This window comes from Salvelinus namaycush, chromosome 25 (genome assembly GCF_016432855.1).
Source record: "Salvelinus namaycush isolate Seneca chromosome 25, SaNama_1.0, whole genome shotgun sequence".
NCBI classification, from domain to species: domain Eukaryota; kingdom Metazoa; phylum Chordata; class Actinopteri; order Salmoniformes; family Salmonidae; genus Salvelinus; species Salvelinus namaycush.
Window position 1 is genome coordinate 20,500,992 of NC_052331.1, and position 22,885 is coordinate 20,523,876.

A 22,885-nucleotide genomic window follows, 5' to 3' on the forward strand; every position below is an offset into this window, starting at 1 on the left:
AACTGCCTATTTCTCAGCCCCCGAAACTAGAATATGCATATAATTGTCAGATTAGGATAGAAAACACTCTAAAGTTTCCAAAACTGTCAAAATTCTGTCTGTGAGTTTAACAGAACTGATATTGCAGGCTAAAACCTGAGGAAAATCCAATCAGGAAGTGCCTCTGTTTTTGAAACCTCTCTGTTCTTATGCATCCCTATTACCCATTTAAAGGGATATCAACCAGATTCCTTTTTCTATGGCTTCCCTAAGGTGTCAACAGCCTTAAGACATAGTTTCAGGCTTTTATTTTGAAAAATGAGCGAGAACGATCACATTGCGTAAGTTGATAGGTGGGGGCTCTCAGAGTGAGTTGTGCGCAACAGAGAAAGGCCATTGTTACTCCCGGTCCTAGTGAAAAACCAACACTCCCGGTTGATATATTATCGAATAGATATTTGAAAAACAACCTGAGGATTGATTATAAAAAACGTTTGACGTGTTTCTGTGGACATTATGGATATTATCTGGAATGTTTGTCTGCGTTGTCGTGAACGCTTTTTCCTGTGAATTTCTCAGCGAAACGAACGGAGGTATTTGGATATAAAAATATCTTTATGGAACAAAAGGAACATTTGTTGTCTAACTGGGAGTCTCGTGATTAAAAACATCCGAAGATCATCAAAGGTAAACGATTACTTTGATTGCTTTTCTGATTTGTGACCAAGTTACCTGATGCTAAGTGTACTTAATGTTTTGTCGAGTGATCGATAAACTTACACAAACACTTGTATTGCTTTCGTTGTAAAGCATAATTTCAAAATCTGAGACGACAGGTGGATTAACAAAAGGCTAAACTGTGTTTTGCAATATTGCACTTGTGATTTCATGAATATGAATATTTTCTAGTAATATTATTTCACTGTGGCGCTATGCTATGCTATGCTATTCAGCGTTGCTGATGACAATTATCCCGGATCCGGGATGGGTGGTTCAGAAAGGTTAAGGACAACAAAGTCAAGGTATTTGAGTGGCTATCACAAAGCCCTGACCTCAATCCCTTTGAAAATTTGTGGGCAGAACTGAAAAAGTGTGTGCGAGCAAGGAGGCCTACAAACCTGACTCAGTTACACCAGCTCTGTCAGGAGGAATGGGCCAAAATTCACCCAACTTATTGTGGGAAGCTTGTGGAAGGCTACCTGAAACGTTTGACCCAAGTTAAACAATTTAAAGGCAATGCTACCAAATACTAATTGAGTGTATGTAAACTTCTGACCCACTGGGAATGTGATGAAAGAAATAAAAGCTGAAATAAATCATTCTCTCTACTATGATTTTGACATTTCACATTCTTAAAATAAAGTGGTGATCCTAACTGACCTAAGACAGGGATTTTTACTAGTATTAAATGTCAGGAATTGTGAAAAACTGAGTTTAAATGTATTTGGCTGAGGTGTATGCGAACTTTCAACTTCAACTGTATGTATTCAGACCCTTTGCTATGAGACTCAAAATTGAATTCAATTGATTGAACATAATTTGGAAAGGCACACACCTGTCTATATAAGGTCCCACAGTTGACAATGCATGACAGAGCAAAAACTAAGCCATGGGGTCGAATAAATTGTCATTAGCGCTCCGAGACAGGTTTGTGTCAAGCCACAGATCTGGGGAAGGGTACCAAAACATTTCTGCTGCATTGAAGGTCCCCAAGAACACAGTCGCCTGCATCATTCTTAAATGGAAGACGTTTGGAACCACCAAGACTTTACCTAGAGCTGGCCGCCCAGCCAAACTGAGCAATCGGGGGAGAAGGGCCTTGGTCAGGGAGGTGACTAAGAACCCAATGACCACTCTGACAGAGCTCCAGAGTTCCTCTGTGGAGATGGGAGAACCTTCCAGAAGGACAACCATCTGTGCTGGACTCCACCAATCAGGCTTTTATGGTAGAGTGGCCAGACGGAAGCCACTCCTCAGTAAAAGGCACATGACAACACGCTTGGAGTTTGCCAAAAGGCACCTAAACGACTCTCAGACCATAAGAAACAAAGATTCTCTGGTCTGATGAAACCAAGATTGAACGCTTCGGCCTGAATGACAAGCGTCACGTCTGGAGGAAACCTGGCACCATCCCTACGGCGAAGCATGGTGGCGGCAGCATCATGCTGTGGGGATGTATTTCAGTGGCATGGACTGAGTGACTAGTCAGGATCGAGGGAAAGGTGAACGGAGCAAAGCACAAAGGGATCCTTGATGAAAACCTTCTTCAGAGTGCTCAGGACCTCAGACTGGGGTGAAGGTTTACCTCCCAACAGGACAACGATCCTAAGCACACAGCCAGACAAGGCCGGAGTGGCTTCGGGACGAGTCTCTGAATGTCCTTGAGTGGCCCAGCGAGAGCCCGGACTTGAACCTGATTGAACATCTCTGGAGATACCTGAAAATAGCTGTGCAGCGATGCTCCCCATCCAACCTGACAGAGCTTCAAAGGATCTGTAGAGAAGAATGGGAGAAACTCCCCAAATACAGGTGTGCCAAGCTTGTAGCGTCATACCCAAGAAGACTTGAGGCCGTAATCGCTGCCAAAGATTCTTCAACAATATACTGAGTAAAGGGTCTAAATACTTGTGATATTTGTTAATTTTTTATAAATTAGCAAACATTTCTAAAAACCTGTTTTTTCTTTGTCATTACGGGTCATTGTGCGTAGATTTGAGGGGGGGAAACTATTTAATCGATTTTAGAATAAGGCTTTAACGTAACTGAATACTTTACGAATGCACTGTAAGTGTGAATGATAGATGCACACACACACTACATGTTAATGTTTTTAAATGTATGTAAATTGTAAAGTATTTCATAATATCTTTTTCGTTTTGTGTCGGACCCCAGTAACACTAGCAGTCGCCATTGGGGTCGGCTAATGGGGATCCTAATAAATCAAATAAAAAAATAAAATCAGCGGCACTGATTGGTCAAGACATAAAAATAACATCAGGCTGACTGAAAAATGGAATCAGTCAGTGCAAATGAATACATGGTCAAGACAGAGTTGATAATTATTTTATTCTGTGTTCATATGTATGCACATATAATCTCTATACAATACAACATACGATCAGAGTAGCATGACAGACCACTAAAACAGAATTCAAACAGTAAAAAAACTAAATCATCAATAAATATAGTTAAATAAATAAACTAATACAAGTATAAATTAGGTATAGATTTTGTATTTCTAATATTGTCTGCATGCTTACAGGAACATCCTCATGTATAATTTCTGTACAAACACACACATGGCTATTTTCAAGTACAAGTGTTGTTTTGACTATGTACAGTATGTTCATGAGGCTACTTGACCGTATTGAAGACAGGCCAACATATCAAACGAGGAAATTAGGAAGCACTTTAAGAGAACCACACTCAAACACACACACACTCACCTCTAAACACTGATGGACACACACACACAAACCGACACACACACACACACACACACACACACACACACACACACACACACACACACACACACACACACACACACACACACACACACACACACACACACACACACACACACACACACACACCACTAGGAGACCCTGATTTGACAGACTGAATTTCCATCTCTTCCTGAGAAATAACAGAGCTAAGCCTGCTCAACCACAGTCACATGGCCTTCCAGGAGTCCATTTGGGATTGAACTAACATACCAAGAAACTGTTTACTAATAAAATTAAGCCACTGAACTTGCTACTGGAAATACATTGTTAAGAAATGAAACAACTTGCATCCCAGAGATGTTTTTAAGTGTCCCTCTCTATGTTTTTAGGGTATTTCATATTGGGTTGCTTATCGCCACAAAGATCCTCACTTGTCATACAAATCTACACTAGACACCTGTCTGACTTTACAGAAGGGAAATCCCCAGGATGAGTCAATTAAGTACATGTATCAAAGAAAAGTGTCTCTAGTTGTCCTTGTACCATTAATGATTCAAATGTTTAAACAGATAGTGATTCTCTAGAATAAGCAACTATGTCTTTAGAATAGACAGCATCAGCAGACAAAACCAACAGAATTGGCTACAGAAAAGAAGGCATCCTTTTTATCTAAAATCTCTGATCTTTACAGATGGGACTTCAAAACCAAAGTGTTCAGTTGTTTTACACATTTACTTGATCTGATTTCAAATGAATATTGCTTAAGCATAATATACCCTGTTCGTTTGCCAATTATGTTACAATCAAAGAAAAAACTATTGAGAAGGTTGAATGGGACATCAAGCAAGGGATTCTGTTTGGCCCATGCTTAGGTAAAAGTAAAAATAGCTAAAGAAACCAAATACTCAAACATACTTATTTGCTTTCTTTTAGGATATCAACAGGTGTCTACATTGATTAAGAATGCTATACAGTTCACAAGATCATGGTGTATGTTACACAGGTGTGGGTAAAAGTGATACACTTTTTAAAAGAAGGATCACGAAGGAGTCATCTTCAAGCGAGGATCTATGTTACATAGATGGAAACAAGACCAGGATCAAATTTGTGAGAGAGACAAGAATATGTAAAAGAAACAACTATACAGTTGGCATTTCTCTTCCCACTACAGAGAAAAGAGTTAGTGTGGTTATATTACAAAATCTGTGTGGGTCTGTGTGCTCACAGGAACCATACCGTTAAAAGCTTATGTGTGCGTTTACCTGTGTGTGTGATCTAGTGGTGTGTGAGATGTAAGTGAATCTGTCTGTGTGGGTAGTGGTGAAGGTGTGCCTGCCGCGGAGCTCATAGCCTGGTCTGGGCCTCAGGGATATAGATCTCGATGCTGTCTGCACTCTCGGTGGCTGAGTTCTGCCGCACCGACGCAGCTCGCTTGGCGGCCATCAAGCGCTTGCGCGCATCCAGCCGCTGCTTCTCTGAGCTCTCCAGGGACCTATCACGGGCCAGGGGAGGGTGACCTTTTGGGGGTTTCTTTGGCACAGGAGGGGGGATCCGTCTCTCCTGAACAGGGATGACAAATAGTCAGTTAGCCCTCGGGGGGAGGGGGGACAGGAGCGTAGACAGCATTAGTACACCTATAGCAGCACACGGCTAGCGCTACAGATAGACAACCACACACGACGCAGCAGCGGGGGGGCGACTGACTGCATGAGGTACGGTGGCCCAGCGAGGTCAGGCCCCGTGGTGCGTGCCAGATGGAATGACTTCTCAAAATCAGCTCACTGTCGACAAGAACAACAGAACAAAAACATGGAGAAGCGGTCAGGAAATCAACAGTATAAAATGCAACAGCCATGATACTGTACAGTAACAACATCTCTACAGTCGCTAATACAACAAATGACAGGAAATGGCAACATTCAACTTTTGGGTGTGATGTGTTTCACTGTGTTAAAGGATTGTGTATAAAACTGAATGAATATGATGATGTATAGAACTATTGATGGCGTATAAGTTGTAATGTGTGATTCACGCCATGTGAAGCACTTAAAGGTATGCGGTACATCTCATAAACCCTCACCATCTAGACCAGTGGTCACCAACCGGTCGATCTCCAAGGTATTCCTAGTCGAGCACCAAACATTTCTGTAAAAACCCCAACGATAAAGCCTTGCGTTCCTATTTTTATTTATTTTTTCATGCTGTTGGCGGTAGGTGCACTTGATTCAGCAGCCCTAGTGCCGGGAAGGCAAAGTGTTCCCATTTTTTAACCATTTCATGTGTCTGAAGGGAGAACGCCACCTACCCAGCAGGCCCAGAGAGCAAATCAAGTGCAACTATAGGCCTACCACTGGCCAATCAGATAGCTCAGATCACTGTGTCTGCACAGTTTCATCAAACCATAGACTGTTAAAAGAAGACTCGATCGCACAGCAAAATCGATACTGTGAGATTTCAAATGGTTTAAAAACATGAGACTCAACGAATACAGCAAAGAGCTGCTGTTTTTATGAGCAAGCTCATGTTTAAGTTGTTATTCAGCAATGTCAACACTTAAAATGCACGTTCTCCCTACTTCCACTTACGCTACAAACAGCACTGCCACTGCATGAAAGGAGTAGCCTCTAGCAAAGTGTTCCCATAAGCTTGCATTGTTATTATTAGCGGCTTGTGTCTTTTTTAATATCCAGGAATATTTCACTTTCTCTGGACATAGGGGTAACATGAATTGGTCCATGAGGCTGAAATAATGCAGTGCCACTTGAGTTTTGCCATCAACTGAAAGACCGAGTCCCCTTTTGTCAGTGGAAGGAGGGACAGCAGAGGGACAGTGATTCGGGTGAGAGGCAGCCTCACTGCTGCTCTCTCCCTCCCCTCAGACTGACCATCAGATGCAGGCCATCACTCAGCTGTGCGTCACAAGTAATACAACAAAGTATCTATTACCAGTGTGATCATATACCTCCATTTTAAAAATATAATTTAACAATAGTCTGAGAAGAACAACATTGGCAGGGCAATTCAAGCATTCAAATTATGCAATGATAATGTATTGGGTGTATAGCCTACTGCACAAATGTCATTGCTACAGAACTGTTTTTAAATGGTTAATGTTGCATAGGCTTATGTTTAAGTCATGTTTAAAAATAATTTGAGCGGTAGATCTCAACTTGTATTTTGACTCATGAAGTGATCTGGACTCAGAAAAGGTTGGTGACCACTGATCTAGACAAAAGTAATTTGTTGCCAAACCAAAGAAAATCATTGATACAGTATGTTAACAAATAATAATTGTGAAGTTACAACAGCGATACTAGATCATGCAATGAGTTAAAGCTACTGATTTGTTTCTGCATGAGCAGTATATCTTGGCTGGTCGGAATGATGAGCTGAGTCTGCATTGACTTAGACAGCACAGACAGATACTAGCTGGTCCTGGACGCCTGTTTTACCTTTCTCTCCGGGGGGTCCAGGGGCTTCCAGTTGTTGGCCCTCAGCTGGTGCAGCTCATCAAACTTCAGGCTGATGTTCTCGATGGACAGCTGGAGCATGTCCCAGAAACCAGCCAGGTCCTGAGAGATGGGCCGCGGGCGGGCGTTGGGGTTCTGATCCCAGATCAGTAAAAAAGGGAAGAATGAAACAGAGTTTTATCTCAGATTTTATGTGAAGAACAGGGGGAGTCAAAGGAAACTGAAGAACTAGAAGAGTCGCACACCAGGTTCTCCTCACAAAGTTCCCGGAACTGCTGGAACTTCTGTGACATCAGGAGCTGAGCACTTCCTACGGCAAGCCTCATTTTCCCCAAGACTGTGGAGAGGAAGATAATGTAAATACAGATCAGATCACACAGGGAGAAATCAGAGGACTGTCTCATTGTAATGGCTGGAATGAGGCCACCTAATTGTACCTATCACAAGTACATTTACGCACAACTACGCGGCACTAGCCTCCACTGCACTCACACAATTGTGATAGGTAGTGGTGTAAATGCTTTTGGACAGGCCAGACTCACTGTCATCCGGCAGGTCGTTCTCCTGTTCGTCCTGCTTCATCTGTCTGCACCAGCCCTTCATGCGGTCCGTCTCGGCCTGCAGCAGCTTGAGGAACCAGCGTCCGTCCCTCTGGCACACAAACTTCTGGACTACCTCCAGGGGATCTTCGGTCACGCTGTCGATCCAGGGGTCAGGCGGGGGCAGGATGGACGGGTCGAAGCACACGTCATCGTAGTCGTCTGAGGTACAGGCGTGGTAGTGGTTGCCCGAGCCCTGGATGCTGACGGTGGAGGCAGAGGCTGGCGAGGTGGCGGCTTCGCGGGAGTACTTGCGGGACACAGAGCCTGAGAAGGGCAGATCTGTTTCTGGGGAGTCCAGGGGGCTGTCTAACATGTCAGGCATGTCCAGGTCTGCCTGTACTGCTGCCGTTACACTGTTGGAGCGGATGAACTGCCGGTATCTGCCAACAGGGGGAGATATACATCAGTGCTCAGTCTGAGGTGACCTGACTAGGAAAAACTTGAACCTAATTTAAGGCTATACATAAGGTGCAGAGTTTTTTCTGGCCAGGTCACAATGTGGTCAGAAAAACTTAAGGCCCTGCATTTGCTCTGAAACTACCAGTACTGCAATATTATATTCTCCATCCATTCTGATGGATGGAAGGTGCATTTTACCACATTTTGAGCCAATCCATGGTACTATGAATGAACATCCCACACAGAGTTTTAGTGTGGGAGGTGTATAGAGACACAGAGTGAGGGAAGGGAAGGCTTCAGTCATCACGGAGCAAGCCTACTACTCTAAAACACCCACCAGCCATGACTATTCCTTTAGAGGGAGCGCCCTTCACTACAGACACACAGCAGAGCTGTACAAGAACTGCCTCACGATGCCGATGACTATTCATGCTATATTTGTCCTATACAACACATAGGGTGGAGCAGAACACACGTAGCACAAGGAAGAAATATACAATAAGGTTTATAACGTGAATCATTTCACTCTTATTCATATTCAAACTCTCACAGTCTTTAGTATGACTAAGCTGCCGTAGTGGGCAGTCAGTGCTCCTCATTAACAGACAGAAGTTGGAGAAACCAGCTGCAGTCAGCTACTTTAAAGTCTACCCAGACTATTTCTCCAACTTCTATCTCCAGTATTAAAAAATTGAGAATAATCTTGTGAGTGAGAGTAGGTGTTTGGTTTGCCTCATCAGACTGCAGTCGCAGGTGAGCTGGAGATGACTCAGCTGAAGTCACTGAAGCGGTGTCACTGAAGAGGTGTCACCGGCGAGGCCAACAGACAAACACAACTCACTCACCATTTCCCTTTCAGAGAAACGGGGCAGGAAATGCCATAGTTCCAAATGTCTGTTTTGCTAGCACAGCTGTTCCACCGCATTAACAACCCTAGGCACAAGCTGCTTCTTCCAGCAACCCCTGACTCACTTAGTAACGGCCTTCATTTGTAAATGGATGCCTTTCTCTGGACATTCACACAAGAAACAGTGAAGGACTGACATTCTGAACTGATTGATAGAAAGCAAGAGAGAGACTCACCCCCTCTCGTCCTCCACCTGGACCCCAATTGATTGGTACTTGGACTGGTCCTCCATCTCCAGAGCTTCCTCTTCTGGCCCGTCCACCTGGACATAAAATTATCCAAAAAACGAATTCAACTATAAACTAGACATCTATTTCTCAGTCACTACAATATACAGAACACCAGGGTGAAGTAAATGTAAACATCTGCCACTAGAGGACAGTATAGAGCAAGAGTAGAACCTGTCAACTCAGAAAGGGGATGAGGATCCAGTCTCTCAAAACCTGGCTCGTGTGTCAACTAATTCATTTCTTATTATTCCCATGTCAGATCAAACAAAATGTCAAACGACACCAGAAAAGTGGTTGTGAGGTAGTGTCTACCACAGACCTGGATGCCGATGGACAGCTGGCACTTGGCCCGCCTGGCCTGCTCCTTCCTGCTGTCCTCAGTGATATGGGCCAGGGCCGAGGTGGTGGTGGTGATGGTGATGCTGCTGTTTGCAATATGCTGGCTAGCAGGGCCGTGGACCTGGACGTTGGCCGCCTCAATGGCTGCCGTTAGGGCCTTCATGCTGTCGATGCTCTCTGTGGAGTTAGACAGGCCTGACTGGATGGTCATGTCTCCCTGCTGGTGACTATCCCTGCCCCCCTGGCCATGGCCATCCATGTAGGCATCCTGGGCCGACTCGGTGCTGCTCTGGGCTGTGATGGAGATGAAGGGTTTGGAGGTGCGGGGCGGCACCGGGGGAGGGGTCTTCTTATAGGTTGTGATGCATGATGACACTGTGGGGAACCATGGGAGAGGTAAAGTACTTGCGAGGGGGATATTTAGCACACACATGTCATAGCTTTCAAACATATCAAAGTAGGAATGTATATTCTACTCTCCCGCTTTGGACAGGTTTTGATGTTCTCATACACACAGTCAAATCTATAGGTGATCAGGGGAGGGCCACAAGTCTCATTGATGAAGAGGGAACATGTTAAAATCTAAAGAGGTAATGGTGATAGTAGTGGTAGAAGTATGTGAGCCAATTAATAGAAAGACATGAATATAACAAGGGTTTTTATTCTGACTCTTTCCACCTCTTTTCTCTACCACACTCACCCTCTTTTTAAAGTTTGTGATGGCTTACACAATCTAGTCAAGAGTTAACTGCTCATTACAAAATGTGCCATTACAGCAAAATAATGAGGGTTAGTCATTCATGCAAAGGTAGAGGGAAACACCAAAGCACAGCAAATGAACAGCCGTGGAGTTTCTCATAGAGCGCGGAACTGTGAGATGGTAAATCATGCAACACAAATTAGCAGACAGACAATGCATCTGTTCAGACTATACAATGCATTCGGAAAGTATTGAGACACCTAGATTTTTCCCCATTTTGTTATGTTACAGCCTTATTCTAAAATGGATTGAATCTACACACAATACCCCATAATGACAAATCAAAAACAGGTTTGTAGACATTTTTGCAAATATATATTTATTTTTTAAAACTGAAATATCACATTTACATAAATATTCAGACCCTTTACTCAGTACTTTGTTGAAGCACCTTTGGCAGTGATTACAGCCTCAAGTCTTCTTGGGTATGACACTACAAGCTTGGCACACCTGTATTTGGAGAGTTTCTCCCATTCTTCTCTGCAGATCCTCTCAAGCTCTGTCAGGTTGGATGGGGAGCGTCGCTGCGCAGTTATTTTCAGGTATCTCTAGAGACGTTTGGTCGGGTTCAAGTCCGGGCTCTGGCTGGGCCACTCAAGGACATTCAGAGACTTGTCCCAAAGCCACTCCTGCGTTGTCTAGGCTGTGTGCTTAGGGTCATTGTCCTGTTGGAAGCTGAACCTTCACCCCAGTCTGAGGTCCTGAGCGCCCTGGAGCAGGTTTTCATCAAGGATCTCTCTGTACTTTGCTTCGTTCATCTTTCCCTCGATCCTGACTAGTATCCCAGTCCCTGCCACTGAAAAACATACCCACAGCATGATGCTGCCACAGCACTTCACCAGATGTGACACTTGGCATTCAAGCCAAGCGTTCAATCTTGGTTTCATCAGACCAGAGAATCTAGTTTATCATGGTCTGACAGTCCTTTAGGTGCTTTTTGGCAAACTCCAAGCAGGCTGTCATGTGCCTTTTACTGAGGAATGGCTTCAGTCTGGCCACTCTACCATAAGGCCTGATTGGTGGAGTGCTGCAGAGATGGTTGTCCTTCTGGAAAGTTCTCCCATCTCCACAGAGGAACTCTGGAGCTCTGTCATCGGGCTCTTGGTCACCACCCTGACCAAGGCCCTTCTCCCCCAATTGTTTAGATTGGCCAGGCAGCCAGGTCTAGGTGGTTCCAAACTTCTTCCATTTAAGAATGATGGAGGCCACTGTATTCTTGGGGACCTTCAATGCTGCAGAAATGTTTTGGTACCTTTCCCCAGATCTGTGCCTCGACGCAATCCTGTCTATGAGCTCTACGGACAATTCCTTAGAGCAAAAACCAAGCCATGAGGTCAGACATGCACTGCCAACTGTGGGACCTTATATTATTTTTTATATATATGTGTGCCTTTCCAAATCATGTCCAATCAATTGAATTTACCACAGGAAGTTGTAGAAACATCTCAATGATGATCAATGGAAACCTGATCAATGAAAACAGGATCAATGGAAACAGGATCAATGGAAACAGGATGCACCTCAGCTCAATTTCGAGTTTCATAGCAAAGGGTCTGAATACTTATGTAAATAAGGTATTTCTGTTTTTAAATTTATTGAATTTGCCAAAATGTCTAAAAACGTGTTTTCGCTTTGTCATTATGGGGTATTGTGTATATTGCTGAGGATTTTTTATTTTTCTTTCATCCATTTTAGAATAAGGCTGTAACGTAACAAAATGTGGAAAAAGTCAAGGGGTCTGAATACTTTCCCAGTACAGTACAGAGAAAAACTTCATACTTCTATCCACAGTAACATCAATACAGGTCCAACTGTACATCAATACAGGTCCAATTGTACAAGAAAAATGCTTTTCAAATGAGTTCTTAAATGAATGTTTCACTTGTGAGAAATATTGGGATCGTCTCCAATACATATTAGATATTTTATTCCATGGCAAGCTAGCAAAGTGAGATGTCAGTGGAGGAATGATCCATGTAGGGCGGCAGGATACTTATGTTACGTCGATGGAGAGACTTTGCTCTGTCTAGGCCCAGCCCCAGGTTCTGTCTGCTTTGACAAGTACTTCAAAACGCAAACTCTGACAGGACTGAATAAATAGCACCATGCCCTCAGACCACACAGAAGCAAAGAACAGTCTCTCTCTCTCTTTATCTCTCATACACAGACACACACCAACTCATGATCTCTTTTGACATCGCCACTTCTAAAACTTTGACGATAGAAATCAACTGTCTGGCTTTGTTTTTGATAAGCGATGGCTGGCAGGGAGAAGGAGCACACAGACACCACCAGCTCTGACTGAAACTGTGGAGCTAATTAGTGTGTAGCAGTGACCCCGCTGCACTCCGCCCCCTCTGCCCCTGAATCCCCCCTGGCCCTGCTGCCTGTACTGTATATATGCCTGGGATGGGAACTAACATTGTTTGAGTCCCGGGTGAGGCGCTGGTTGTTATCTGAAAAGGAAAAGCATGACTGGAGGTCTAGAGTCAGTTTATGGGACTTTGATGTGAAGGGTAGACAAGCACAGAGGCATTTTCTCCACTAGGCCGGGTGGAGATGTTACTGCAACAGCTTGACTGTTGGTGTGTGTGTGTGTACACATTGTGGACCATTAGATGACAAATATCTGTATATTACACACACCTGAAAAATCTATAGCTAATAACAAAACCATAATTTGTTAAACAAAGCCTATTGTAGGCCTCCCGGGTGGCGCAGTGGTCTAAGGCACTGCATCGCAGTGCTAGCTGTGCCACTAGAGACTCTGGGTTTGAGCCCAGGCTCTGTCGTAGCCGGTCGCGACCGGGAGGTCCATGGGGCGACGCACAATTGGCCTAGCGTCGTCTGGGTTAGGGAGGGTTTAGCGGTGGCGGGCCGGGCGCAGTGCGCGCTGACCAGGTCACTAGGTGTAAACGGTGTTTCCTCCGACACATTGGTGTGGCTGGCTTCCGGGTTGGATGCGCGCTGTGTTAAGAAGCAGTGCGGTTTGGTTGGGTTATTTTTCGGGGATGCATGGCTCTCGACCTTCGTCTCTCCCGAGCCCGTACGGGAGTTGTAGCGATGTGACAAGACAGTAAGTACTAACAATTGGATACCATGAAATTGGGGATAAAAAACAAACAAAAAACAAAGCCTATTGTGCTGTAGGAACAATACTCATTGAGGCAGAATACACATATTATGCTGTTAAATCAATAGCCTCCTAGTAGCAGGTCCTTCCAGGGTTGTGTATGACATATACTCCCCTCCATATGTATTTGGACAGTGAAGCTAATTTATTCTTAATTTGGCTCTATACAACACCATTTTGGATTTGAGCGCAAATGTTTCATATGAGGCGGCAGTACATAATGTCCCCATTTATTTGAGGGTATTTTCATACATATCTGTTTTACCATTTAGAAATGAACGCTCTTTATGTATCTAGTTCCCCATTTGAGGAAAACATAAGTATTTAGACAAATTCACTTATAGTGTCAATGCTACATCAAGTTTGCGACTTTCCAAACTTGTTGGATGCATTTGCAGTTTGTTTTGGTTGTGTTTCAGATTATATTTTTGCCTAACAGCAAGTGAATTGTTAATAAATGTATTGTGTCATTTTGGAGAAACTTTAATTGTGACTAACAATAGAAGATGTTTCTGAACACACATTCATGTGTATACTACCATGATTATGGATATGATTATGGATAATCATGGTAGTATCCACATTAATGTAGAAGTGTTCAGAAACATCTTATGAGCGAGAAAGTTATAAAAGACACAAAGATCATTGACCCACCCACCCCACAAAAAACAAACCTCCCGTTATTGGTAATGGTGAGAGGTTTTGTTTTGTTGTAGCCTCTGTAACCTTCTCACTCATCATTATTAATTAATTTATTCCTGATTTGTCTTAATCATGGCATTATCTGGATTAATTCAGAAGTTTTCAGGAACATCTTATCTACTCACTGAGAAAGAAAATTACACCAGTCATTACTCAGTTCCTATTGGGCAAAACATGACCCAAAAGTTTTTAGGACTATCCAATCTAATCATCACATTAGGAATGGCGCACGATGGCGCACGTGTGCAGCCGGTTTAGGTGTAGCCCTGGTCTGTCTTACACGGAACATAAATGCCTAAATGTATTTTGTCTCCCCACACCAAACACGATCATGACACGCAGGTTAAAATATCAAAACAAACTGAACCAATTATATTAATTTGGGGACAGGTCGAAAAGCATTAAACATTTATGACAATTTAGCTAGCTAGCTTGCACTTGCTAGCTAATTTGTCCTATTTAGCTAGCTTGCTGTTGCTAGCTAATTTGTCCTGGGATATAAACATTGAGTTGTTATTTTACCTGAAATGCACAAGGTCCTCTACTCCACCAATTAATCCACACATAAAACGGTCAACTGAATCGTTTCTAGTCAACTCTCCTCCTTCCAGGCTTTTTCTTCTCTTGACTTTATTTTGCGATTGGCAACTTTCATAAATTATGTGCATTACCCCCACCGATCTATTTCGTCTTTCAGTCACCCATGTGGGTATAACCAATGAGGAGATGGCATGTGGGTACCTGTTTGGGAGTTGCAGGACTTGCAGCGCCATCTGTGTCAGAAATAGAACTGACTTCTATTTTAGCCCTTGGCAACGCAGACGCCTGTTTGCTAGCGCGAGCAGTGTGGGTGAAATAATTGAATAATATAGATTTCTACATTTATTTTGCAACGCTCGTGTACACCACGCAAGCGGTGTAGTCAGCCTGTTAGAGGACAGGCTGAATGACACTGACACTACCAAGAAGACTAATCAATCCGGCCAGATAATTAGTCTCCATTTCACGGACAGGCAGCACAGATCTGTGTGTTCCCTCTCTAAAGGCTCACACATCACACCGAACCGAATGTGGATCTAGCGTTCGTCTGGCAATTTTCTCAGCGCACTGTGTGTTAGGGACCACCCAAAATGTTACACGTGATTCTACATGTAAAATCGGTGCGCAGTCGGTTCACAAATTACGTTCAGCGATGCTAAGTACTTTCAACCAGCAAACACCATTGGTGTGTCTGAGCCCTAAGTGTGTGTGTTCCCTCCCTTATACACAAGAACAGACCGAAATACAGAGATGGATGTGTGATATAGCACACGAGCTATGTGGAATTCAATTTTTTTTTTGTATTCAGCCATGCAGGTGGTGTAGGTGGAAGTATGTAAATATTTGTGAGTCATATCGTATGTCTATGTTTATACGTTGCACATCTGGCTTCAAGGAAGAGAACACTCATTAGCTAAGTACAGTGTTATGCACCATGATCTAATCAGGATCTTCCTACAGAGGAAACAATAACCACAGCAACAACAAACATGGCTGCTTACAAAAAAAGTGTTACTTGAGTTATTGATACCATCCTTACCTTCACTATTCTCTGTCACCAGCACAGTGTGGAAATTAAATTAAGATATTATTAAATTAAGACATAGGTAAGAACCCAAGAGAACGGATGGAGAACTCGAGTGTGTATGACTCAGCGTCTATTTATTGAGAGAGAGATCATCAATCATAATTGCGTCAGTAAGAGCTAAATATGAAGATGTAGGTGTAGGTCACATATGCTATAAACCACGCTGAAGATTACTGTGGACCAGGGCATCCATTGTAACACAAAGTACCATGACAACCATTTTACCATGACAACCATTTCCTTTTAATTGCCCACAATGTCGTCACTTTCTTTCTTCTCTGTGCGAGGCCTGGTGAAATGTGAAAAGGGATATGTGCTTTGTTGTGCTACAGTGCTGTGCCTCTATGTATTGTATCTTTTTAAAGATCTCCATGGTACTGTACATGTTCTGGTTCACGATGTGAAGCGGAAAAACATTAGAAGACTTCAAAACACAGCCCCACACCTCCACCACCACTGCAAGAATCTATAAAAGGATCCTCTTTAGCTCCATAAAGCCACTGTGCTAACTGCTAAACATGTTCTGCGGTGCATAGTGAAGATGATCCCATATTACCCCATGTAACATGCTTACAAACCCTGTCAATCAGGAATCTAATGCCATTCCATAACCATTTTCAAATAATAATAAAAATCAACTTCTTCCCATATGCATCTCATCTGTTCCAGTCCGCAGTAGGAAGTAGCTGTCAACAGATTCACAGTTTCAGCAGAATATTCAAGTATTCCTTGACAGGGTCAGAGTGGAGGCAGAACCCCTCTTGTGTGTTTTGGCAGATGCAGCGTCAGCGGAAGGAAAGACGGGCTCATTCATGCCCTGCTAGGCTGGAGGTTAACAGTGGTTGACAGACAGGCAGGAGCCAGGGCAGGGCCGGAGGGTGATGAATGAGGCCTTCTAGCCGTAGAACACAGATGGGTCATCCACCAGCGGTGTTACTCAGACTGCCTTGGGAATGATCTCAGTCCATGGTGGACTTCTTTCTGGGAATGAGGCACGGGGACAGGCCCCACATGACTCAGATCTCCAGCTATAACCAGTGTTGTTTACACGGTACGACAGCGTCTGATGAAGTAATAGTCTAGGGTAAGATGACGGCTATTTGTATTCTACTGCCTTGCTTGGCTTGCTGGAGATGAAGGTCACTATTTTTTAAATAGTTTGTAAGTGTAAAAGCATTGCCTCTTGAAGAATTTATTATTAGCTGGCAGTGTAGAAACACTGTAAATGTCGCTGAAACACCTGACTACACTAGAACAACTAGTGTTTTGAGAGTGCTCTCTTTCCCAAAACACTGATCCCTACACTGAGTAACATCAGTACCTACACTCTATTCTCTAAGTCCAGGGGACATTCTCTTGTAACAGCTCTGACTGCACAACTCCTGAGCTGTAATAGTATCCCCTCCAAATTTCGCTCTCTCTCCTCATCGCTCTCTCCTCTGCTGTATGTATGAGCCAGCAGGAGTCCTAGGGCTCAGCTTGCACCAGTATCACACAGATGTCATGTACAATCACCCATATCTACTCTCAGCAGCAGCACCCACTCACCGCTACACACCAAAGGCCTCTTGGCATCCCATCATCTTAGCTGTTTAGGGAAACACGTCAATCACACACATCAGTCTCACAGATTACTAAGGATGGATGGAAAACACTTTCACAAGTATCATGGGATTAAGAAGCTTTATATCTGATCTGCCGCGTACCGTATGTAAAAATATAGCCTCGCTTTCCAGGCTTCCTCAAGTGATTAACGAGACTTGGAAGGATGGCATCACGAGTCTAGTAAAATATGACACAAATAATCAAGAATCACATGGTAATTCATCAGATAAACAGAACCAATTTTATCAGACCTACAAGGCTTCCTTGTAAATTGCATTCACCTAAAATAACCTAGACACCTGAGTTACAACTTTGAACTATGCCCATCTCCTGCTTTCCATTCCCTTAGGCAGATGGTATGTCTCAGGGAGCCAGACTCAGAGCCACGTACGAGGGGTAGAGGTGCCCTCTGAATGTCAGCACCAACACTCCTCCCCATTAACTCTCCCATAAGTCTCTCTCTGCTCTCTCTCTCGTACAGCAGTGCATAAATCTCTCACAGCACCATGGCGATGAGCCATCACTGGGATCGCCCCCACCCTCCACTGCACACCAAGCGTCAATGTCAGGGCCTCACTCTGATGAGCTTGGCTCTCTTATTTCTGCCTCAAAACCTTGTGGACTTTCTTTTTCACAAAACCTTGAAGACCAAAAACCTTTTCCTCTCAAAACGTTTTGGACAAAACCCCTTTTCCTCACAAAACCTTGTGGACCAAACCCCTTTTCCTCTCAAAACCTTGTTGACCAAACCCCTTTTCCTCTCAAAACCTTGTTGACCAAACCCCTTTTCCTCTCAAAACCTTGTGGACCAAACCCCTTTTCCTCTCAAAACCTTGTGGACCAAACCCCTTTTCCTCACAAAACCTTGTGGACCAAAACCCTTTTCCTCACAAAACCTTGTGGACAATTTCTGTTGAACTGTGTTATTAGGAGAAGAGTCCACAAGGTTTTGTGAAGAAAAGGTTTAGGTTCACACGGTTTTGTCAGGGCTGTACGCTCCGGTTCGATTCCCTATTCCGTCTCTACTCCTCACAAAACAGCTTATGACGTTGTTGCTGCTGTTTTCAATTCACACACAAGCTTATCAAAGGATGTCGCCGCCCTGTGTTCATATTAATATAATTATATATATTTTTTAGGCAGAATTATCTACAAAATTAAACGGCTTGTCTGCCTTTTTGAAATGGGTGGGGAAATTATAAATGGTGGGAAAGTAGGATATCAGAGATGCAGATAAGTCAAAGCACAGAAAGGGGAAGTGATTTGCATGGGCTTTAGATGTCTTAGCCTGGCTCTTAACTGAGGGTGACCTCTTTCAGGGCCATGCTCCCCTAATGCCTAATTCATCTGCTGCCTCATTAGAAATCTTCTTCAACTGCTTTTATTTGATGTGGACAAGGACGTCATAGGTCAGATTATCGAGAATTTATGAAAATGTACAATGCATAGACAATAACATACCTGTACAGTACGGAGTACAAAGAAAACATATACTGCTTCTGTGCCCACATACAATGAAAAATAGTACCACTCTCAAGCCCATTATCTTACATGCAAACTAGATTTCGGCATCATGTTCAAACTTCTGAGAGCAGCCTCTGATCCCCCCCACAGCTCAAATGTCTAGAGATGTTGTGGAGTGCTGACGGCAGAGTCGGGACAGGATGCAAATGCCAGCTTGATGTTTTCACTCAGCCCCAACGGCCATCGTGAAAGATCAAATAGTCCAGAAACTTCCCTACACATTTTCTCATCTAGGGTTGCAAAGCTACCATTAATTTACCAATGTTAGTGGAATCTTCAGAAATTAACAGGTAATCTATGGTAACTTTGGTAATTTATACTTGAATAACTTAAAAGAAGTGTATTCATATATAGTATTCGTTTTTTTACATCTGTGTCCATATTGTCCATCAGTTTCTAGTGGATAGACCATATGGTCCAAGAGAAATTTGTCCAATTAATGAAAAAAGAATCTAAATCAACAATGGCATTCTTTTTTATTAACTCTGCAACTCTTTTTTCTCAACTGCCACCAGTTTGGCACATAAACATTTACAACAAAGACATATTGACATCGTCAAATAAATAATGTGTATAAAATAAATAAACAATATTTCACACGTTTTTCTTTTTCTCTCTTTTGTCCACTCGCTCAAGCAGCTCTCCTGCGGGTCCAGCCCATATGTCTGCCTTGACTACCCCCGGGTGCAGAGCAGCAGGATGGAAGTAGCGAGCGCACATCTTCATTCAGACATGCAGCACCAGCAAAGAGTTGGAGGTAGAGTTAAATAAAGCCCTTATTATTTATCTGTTTCAGATGACTAGCTTGTTTTTCATCAACTATGCATATCTGAAGCCTGTTGTTGCAGTACTGAAGCATTATACGTTTTCAGAGCTAAACGAGAAGATAAGCAAATGGCTCCTTTATTTTCACAAGACAACTCAACATCAGTTAGAGAGATCTGTCCTTAGCAGTACTGTTATTATTTCATTCTACCTCTGCATGGTAACAGTACTTTTCATGATTATCTATAAACTCAACAATTATTTTCAAACTACATGTTGTTTTAATTTAAAATATGGCAAAATGGTCCTGATGATAATTTCCTGGGACTACAGAGATGTCTCTTAACGTTTCATCCTGGGATGTCAAACAGAGCCTTGCTGTCAGTGGATTGCCACTAGAGAACAAGAATTCCCAGAGGAACAGTCAAATTAGGTTGCAGGAAGTTCAACTCAAATCAGCACGGACATCTGGGACTCATCTGATGGGGCAGTCTCTAAGTTTGATAAAGTCCTTTGAAGCATTTCAGTGAAATTATAAAAACATAATTACATTTTTTATAAATAGCTTGATAAGTGAATTTTAGAGGGTCCTTATCATATACACACACTTTATCTCCGAAAATATTGTATTAATTACAGAAAATGTGTTTTTTCTTATAAGTACTACACAATGCCTGGAAGATAAACAATAATAAAAAGGGGATTTTCTTCAGATCCATTAACCACATTTGAGAAATTAGTGCCATTTCCAAGCCTATTACACACACCAGCTTGGATTTAAAATGTTCTGTATATAACAGTGATTTAATATACCAGGGAGAGACGATTATGTTCCTCATGCTGGACTGGACCAGGTAAGCAGCCATGTTTTGACCATAGCACCAATAAAAGTCAGATCTCCTCTCAAAGAGATACAGCGGTGATAAGCCTCAGGCTCAGCTCTACTTCTCCTGCTTAGAGCATCCTCAGGCTTAGTGCTGCTATGATTGTGTGTTGTGTGAGGGTGGTGTATGTTTTGGGAGTCAGGTGAACATACTGTGATGCTGTGGAGAGAGTCTTTCTTGACATTGACCTTTGCTGGTATGTGCTGCCCTGACAGCGTTGGAACAGTAGATCAATGTGCGTTGTGAAAGTGATAAACACAGACCTGTGGTGCTCTTGAGCGTCTCCATAGTGCTGGTGGTGTGAATTATAGGTGATCCAGGGGAGACATTGACCTTTATTGGTCTATGAAACGCTGACAGTAGTGTTTGTTTTTGCTCTTGAGGGTCTAATCGTGGTGGTGGTGGTTAGAGAAGACACTTCCATTTGCTACAGTGGTATGATAGAGCAGTGCGTGTTTTGACTCGCCAGACAAACAGAGCAACAGATCAAATCAAATTGTATTGGTCACAAACACATATTTAGCAGATGTTATTGAGGGTGTAACGAAACGCTTGTTTTCCTAGCTCCAACAGTGCAGTAGTATCTAACAAATCCCAACAATACACACAAATCTAAAGTAAAAGAATGGAATTAAGAAATATATAAATATTAGGACGAGCAATGTTGGAGTGGCATTGACTAAAATACAGTATATACATACTGCTTTACTCATTTCATATGTAAACATTATTAAAGTGACTAGTGTTCCATTATTAAAGTGGCCAGTGATTCCATGTCTATAGGGCAGCAGCCTCTAAGGTGCAGGGTTGAGTAACCGGGTGGTAGCCGGCTAGTGATGGCTATTTAACAGTCTGATGGCCTTGAGATAGAAGCTGTTTTTCAGTCTTTCGGTCCAAGCTTGGATGCACCTGTACTGACCTCGCCTTCTGGATGGTAGCGGGGTGAACAGGCCATGGCTCGGGTGGTTGATGTCCTTGATGATCTTTTTGGCCTTCCTGTGACATCGGGTGCCCCCGGTGATGCATTGGGCAGACCGCACCACCCTCTGGAGAGTCCTGCGATTGCGTACAGTGCAGTTGCCATACCAGGCGGTGATACAGCATCTGTAAAAGTTTGTGAGGCTCTTAGGGGCCAAGCCAAATTTCTTCAGCCTCCTGAGGTTGAAGAGACGCTGTTGCGCCTTCTTCACCACACTGTCTGTGTGGGTGGACCATTTCAGATCGTCGGTGGTGTACGCCGAGGAACCTTGAAGCTTTTCACCTTCTCTACTGTGGTCACATCAATGTGGATAGGAGAGTGCTCGCTGCTGTTTCCTGAAGTCCACAAGCATTTTGTTGACGTTGAGGGAGAGGTTATTTTCCTGGCACCACTCCGCCAGGGCCCTCACCTCCTCCCTGGAGGCTGTTTCGTCATTGTTGGTAATCAGGCCTCCAACTGTTGTCATCTGCAATCTTGATGATTATGTTGGAGGAATGCGTGGCCATGCATTCATGGGTGAACAGGGAATACAGGAGGGGGCTGAGCATGCACCCTTGTGGGGCCGCTGTGTTGAGGATCAGCGAAGTGGAGGTGTTTCCTACCTTCACCTCCTGGGGGCGGCCTGTCAGGAAGTCCAGGACCCAGTTGCACAGGGCGGGGTTCAGACCCAGGGCCCCGAGCTTAATGATGAGCTTGGAGGGTACTATACTGTTGAAGGCTGAGCTATAGTCAATGAACAACATTCTTACATAGGTATTCCTCTTGCCCAGATGGGATTTGGCAGTGTGCAGTGCGATGGCATCGTAGGTGGATCTATTGGGGCGGTATGCAAATTGAAGTGGGTCTAGGGTGTCAGGTAAGGTGGAGGCGATATGATCCTTAACTAGCCTCTCAAAGCACTTCATGATGACAGAAGTGAGTGCTACGGGGCGAACTCATTTAGTTCAGTTACCTTTGCTTTCTTGGGTACAGGAACAATGGTGGAAGTATTGAAGTGGGAACAACAGACTGGGATAGGGAGAGATTGAATATGTCCGTAAACACTCCAGCCAGCTGGTCTGTGCATGCTCTGAGGACGTGGCTAGAGATGCCGTCCTGGCCGGCAGCCTTGCGAGGGTTAACATGTTTAAATGTCTTACTCACGTTTGCCAAGGAGAACGAGAGCCCACAGTCCTTGAGAGCGAGCCACATCAGTGGCACTTTGTTATCCTCAAAGCGGGAGAAGAACGTGTTTAGCTTGTGCGGGAGCAAGACGTCGGTGTCCGCAATGTGGCTGGTTTTCCTTTGTAATCCGTGATTATCTATAGACCCTGCCACATACGTCTCGTGTCTGAGCTGTTGAATTGCGACTCCACTTTATCTCTGTACTCACGTTTTGTCTGTTTGATTGCCTTACGGAGGGAATAACTACACTGTTTGTATTCAACCAAATTCCCACTCACCTTGCCACGGTTAAATGTTTTCAGTTTTGCACGAATGCTGCCATCTATCCACGGTTTCTGATTTGGGTAGGTTTTAATAGTCACAGTGG

The 22,885-nt window shown here is 43.5% G+C and overlaps 1 protein-coding gene across 1 annotated transcript in view; it reads right to left on the reverse strand.

Moving 5' to 3' along the window:
- Positions 1 to 4,772: 4,772 nt before the first annotated feature.
- LOC120020156 (disks large-associated protein 1-like) overlaps positions 4,773 to 22,885 on the reverse strand; it is a 37,464-nt gene continuing 19,351 nt past the window's right edge. Inside the window, exons 5-10 of the mRNA XM_038963631.1 lie at positions 9,356 to 9,750; positions 8,983 to 9,068; positions 7,441 to 7,880; positions 7,144 to 7,235; positions 6,881 to 7,033; positions 4,773 to 4,988 (exon numbers count right to left, since the gene is read on the reverse strand). Of these exons, the coding sequence (XP_038819559.1) occupies positions 4,773 to 4,988; positions 6,881 to 7,033; positions 7,144 to 7,235; positions 7,441 to 7,880; positions 8,983 to 9,068; positions 9,356 to 9,750 (1,382 nt within the window). The remainder of the gene's footprint in view (positions 4,989 to 6,880; positions 7,034 to 7,143; positions 7,236 to 7,440; positions 7,881 to 8,982; positions 9,069 to 9,355; positions 9,751 to 22,885) is intronic.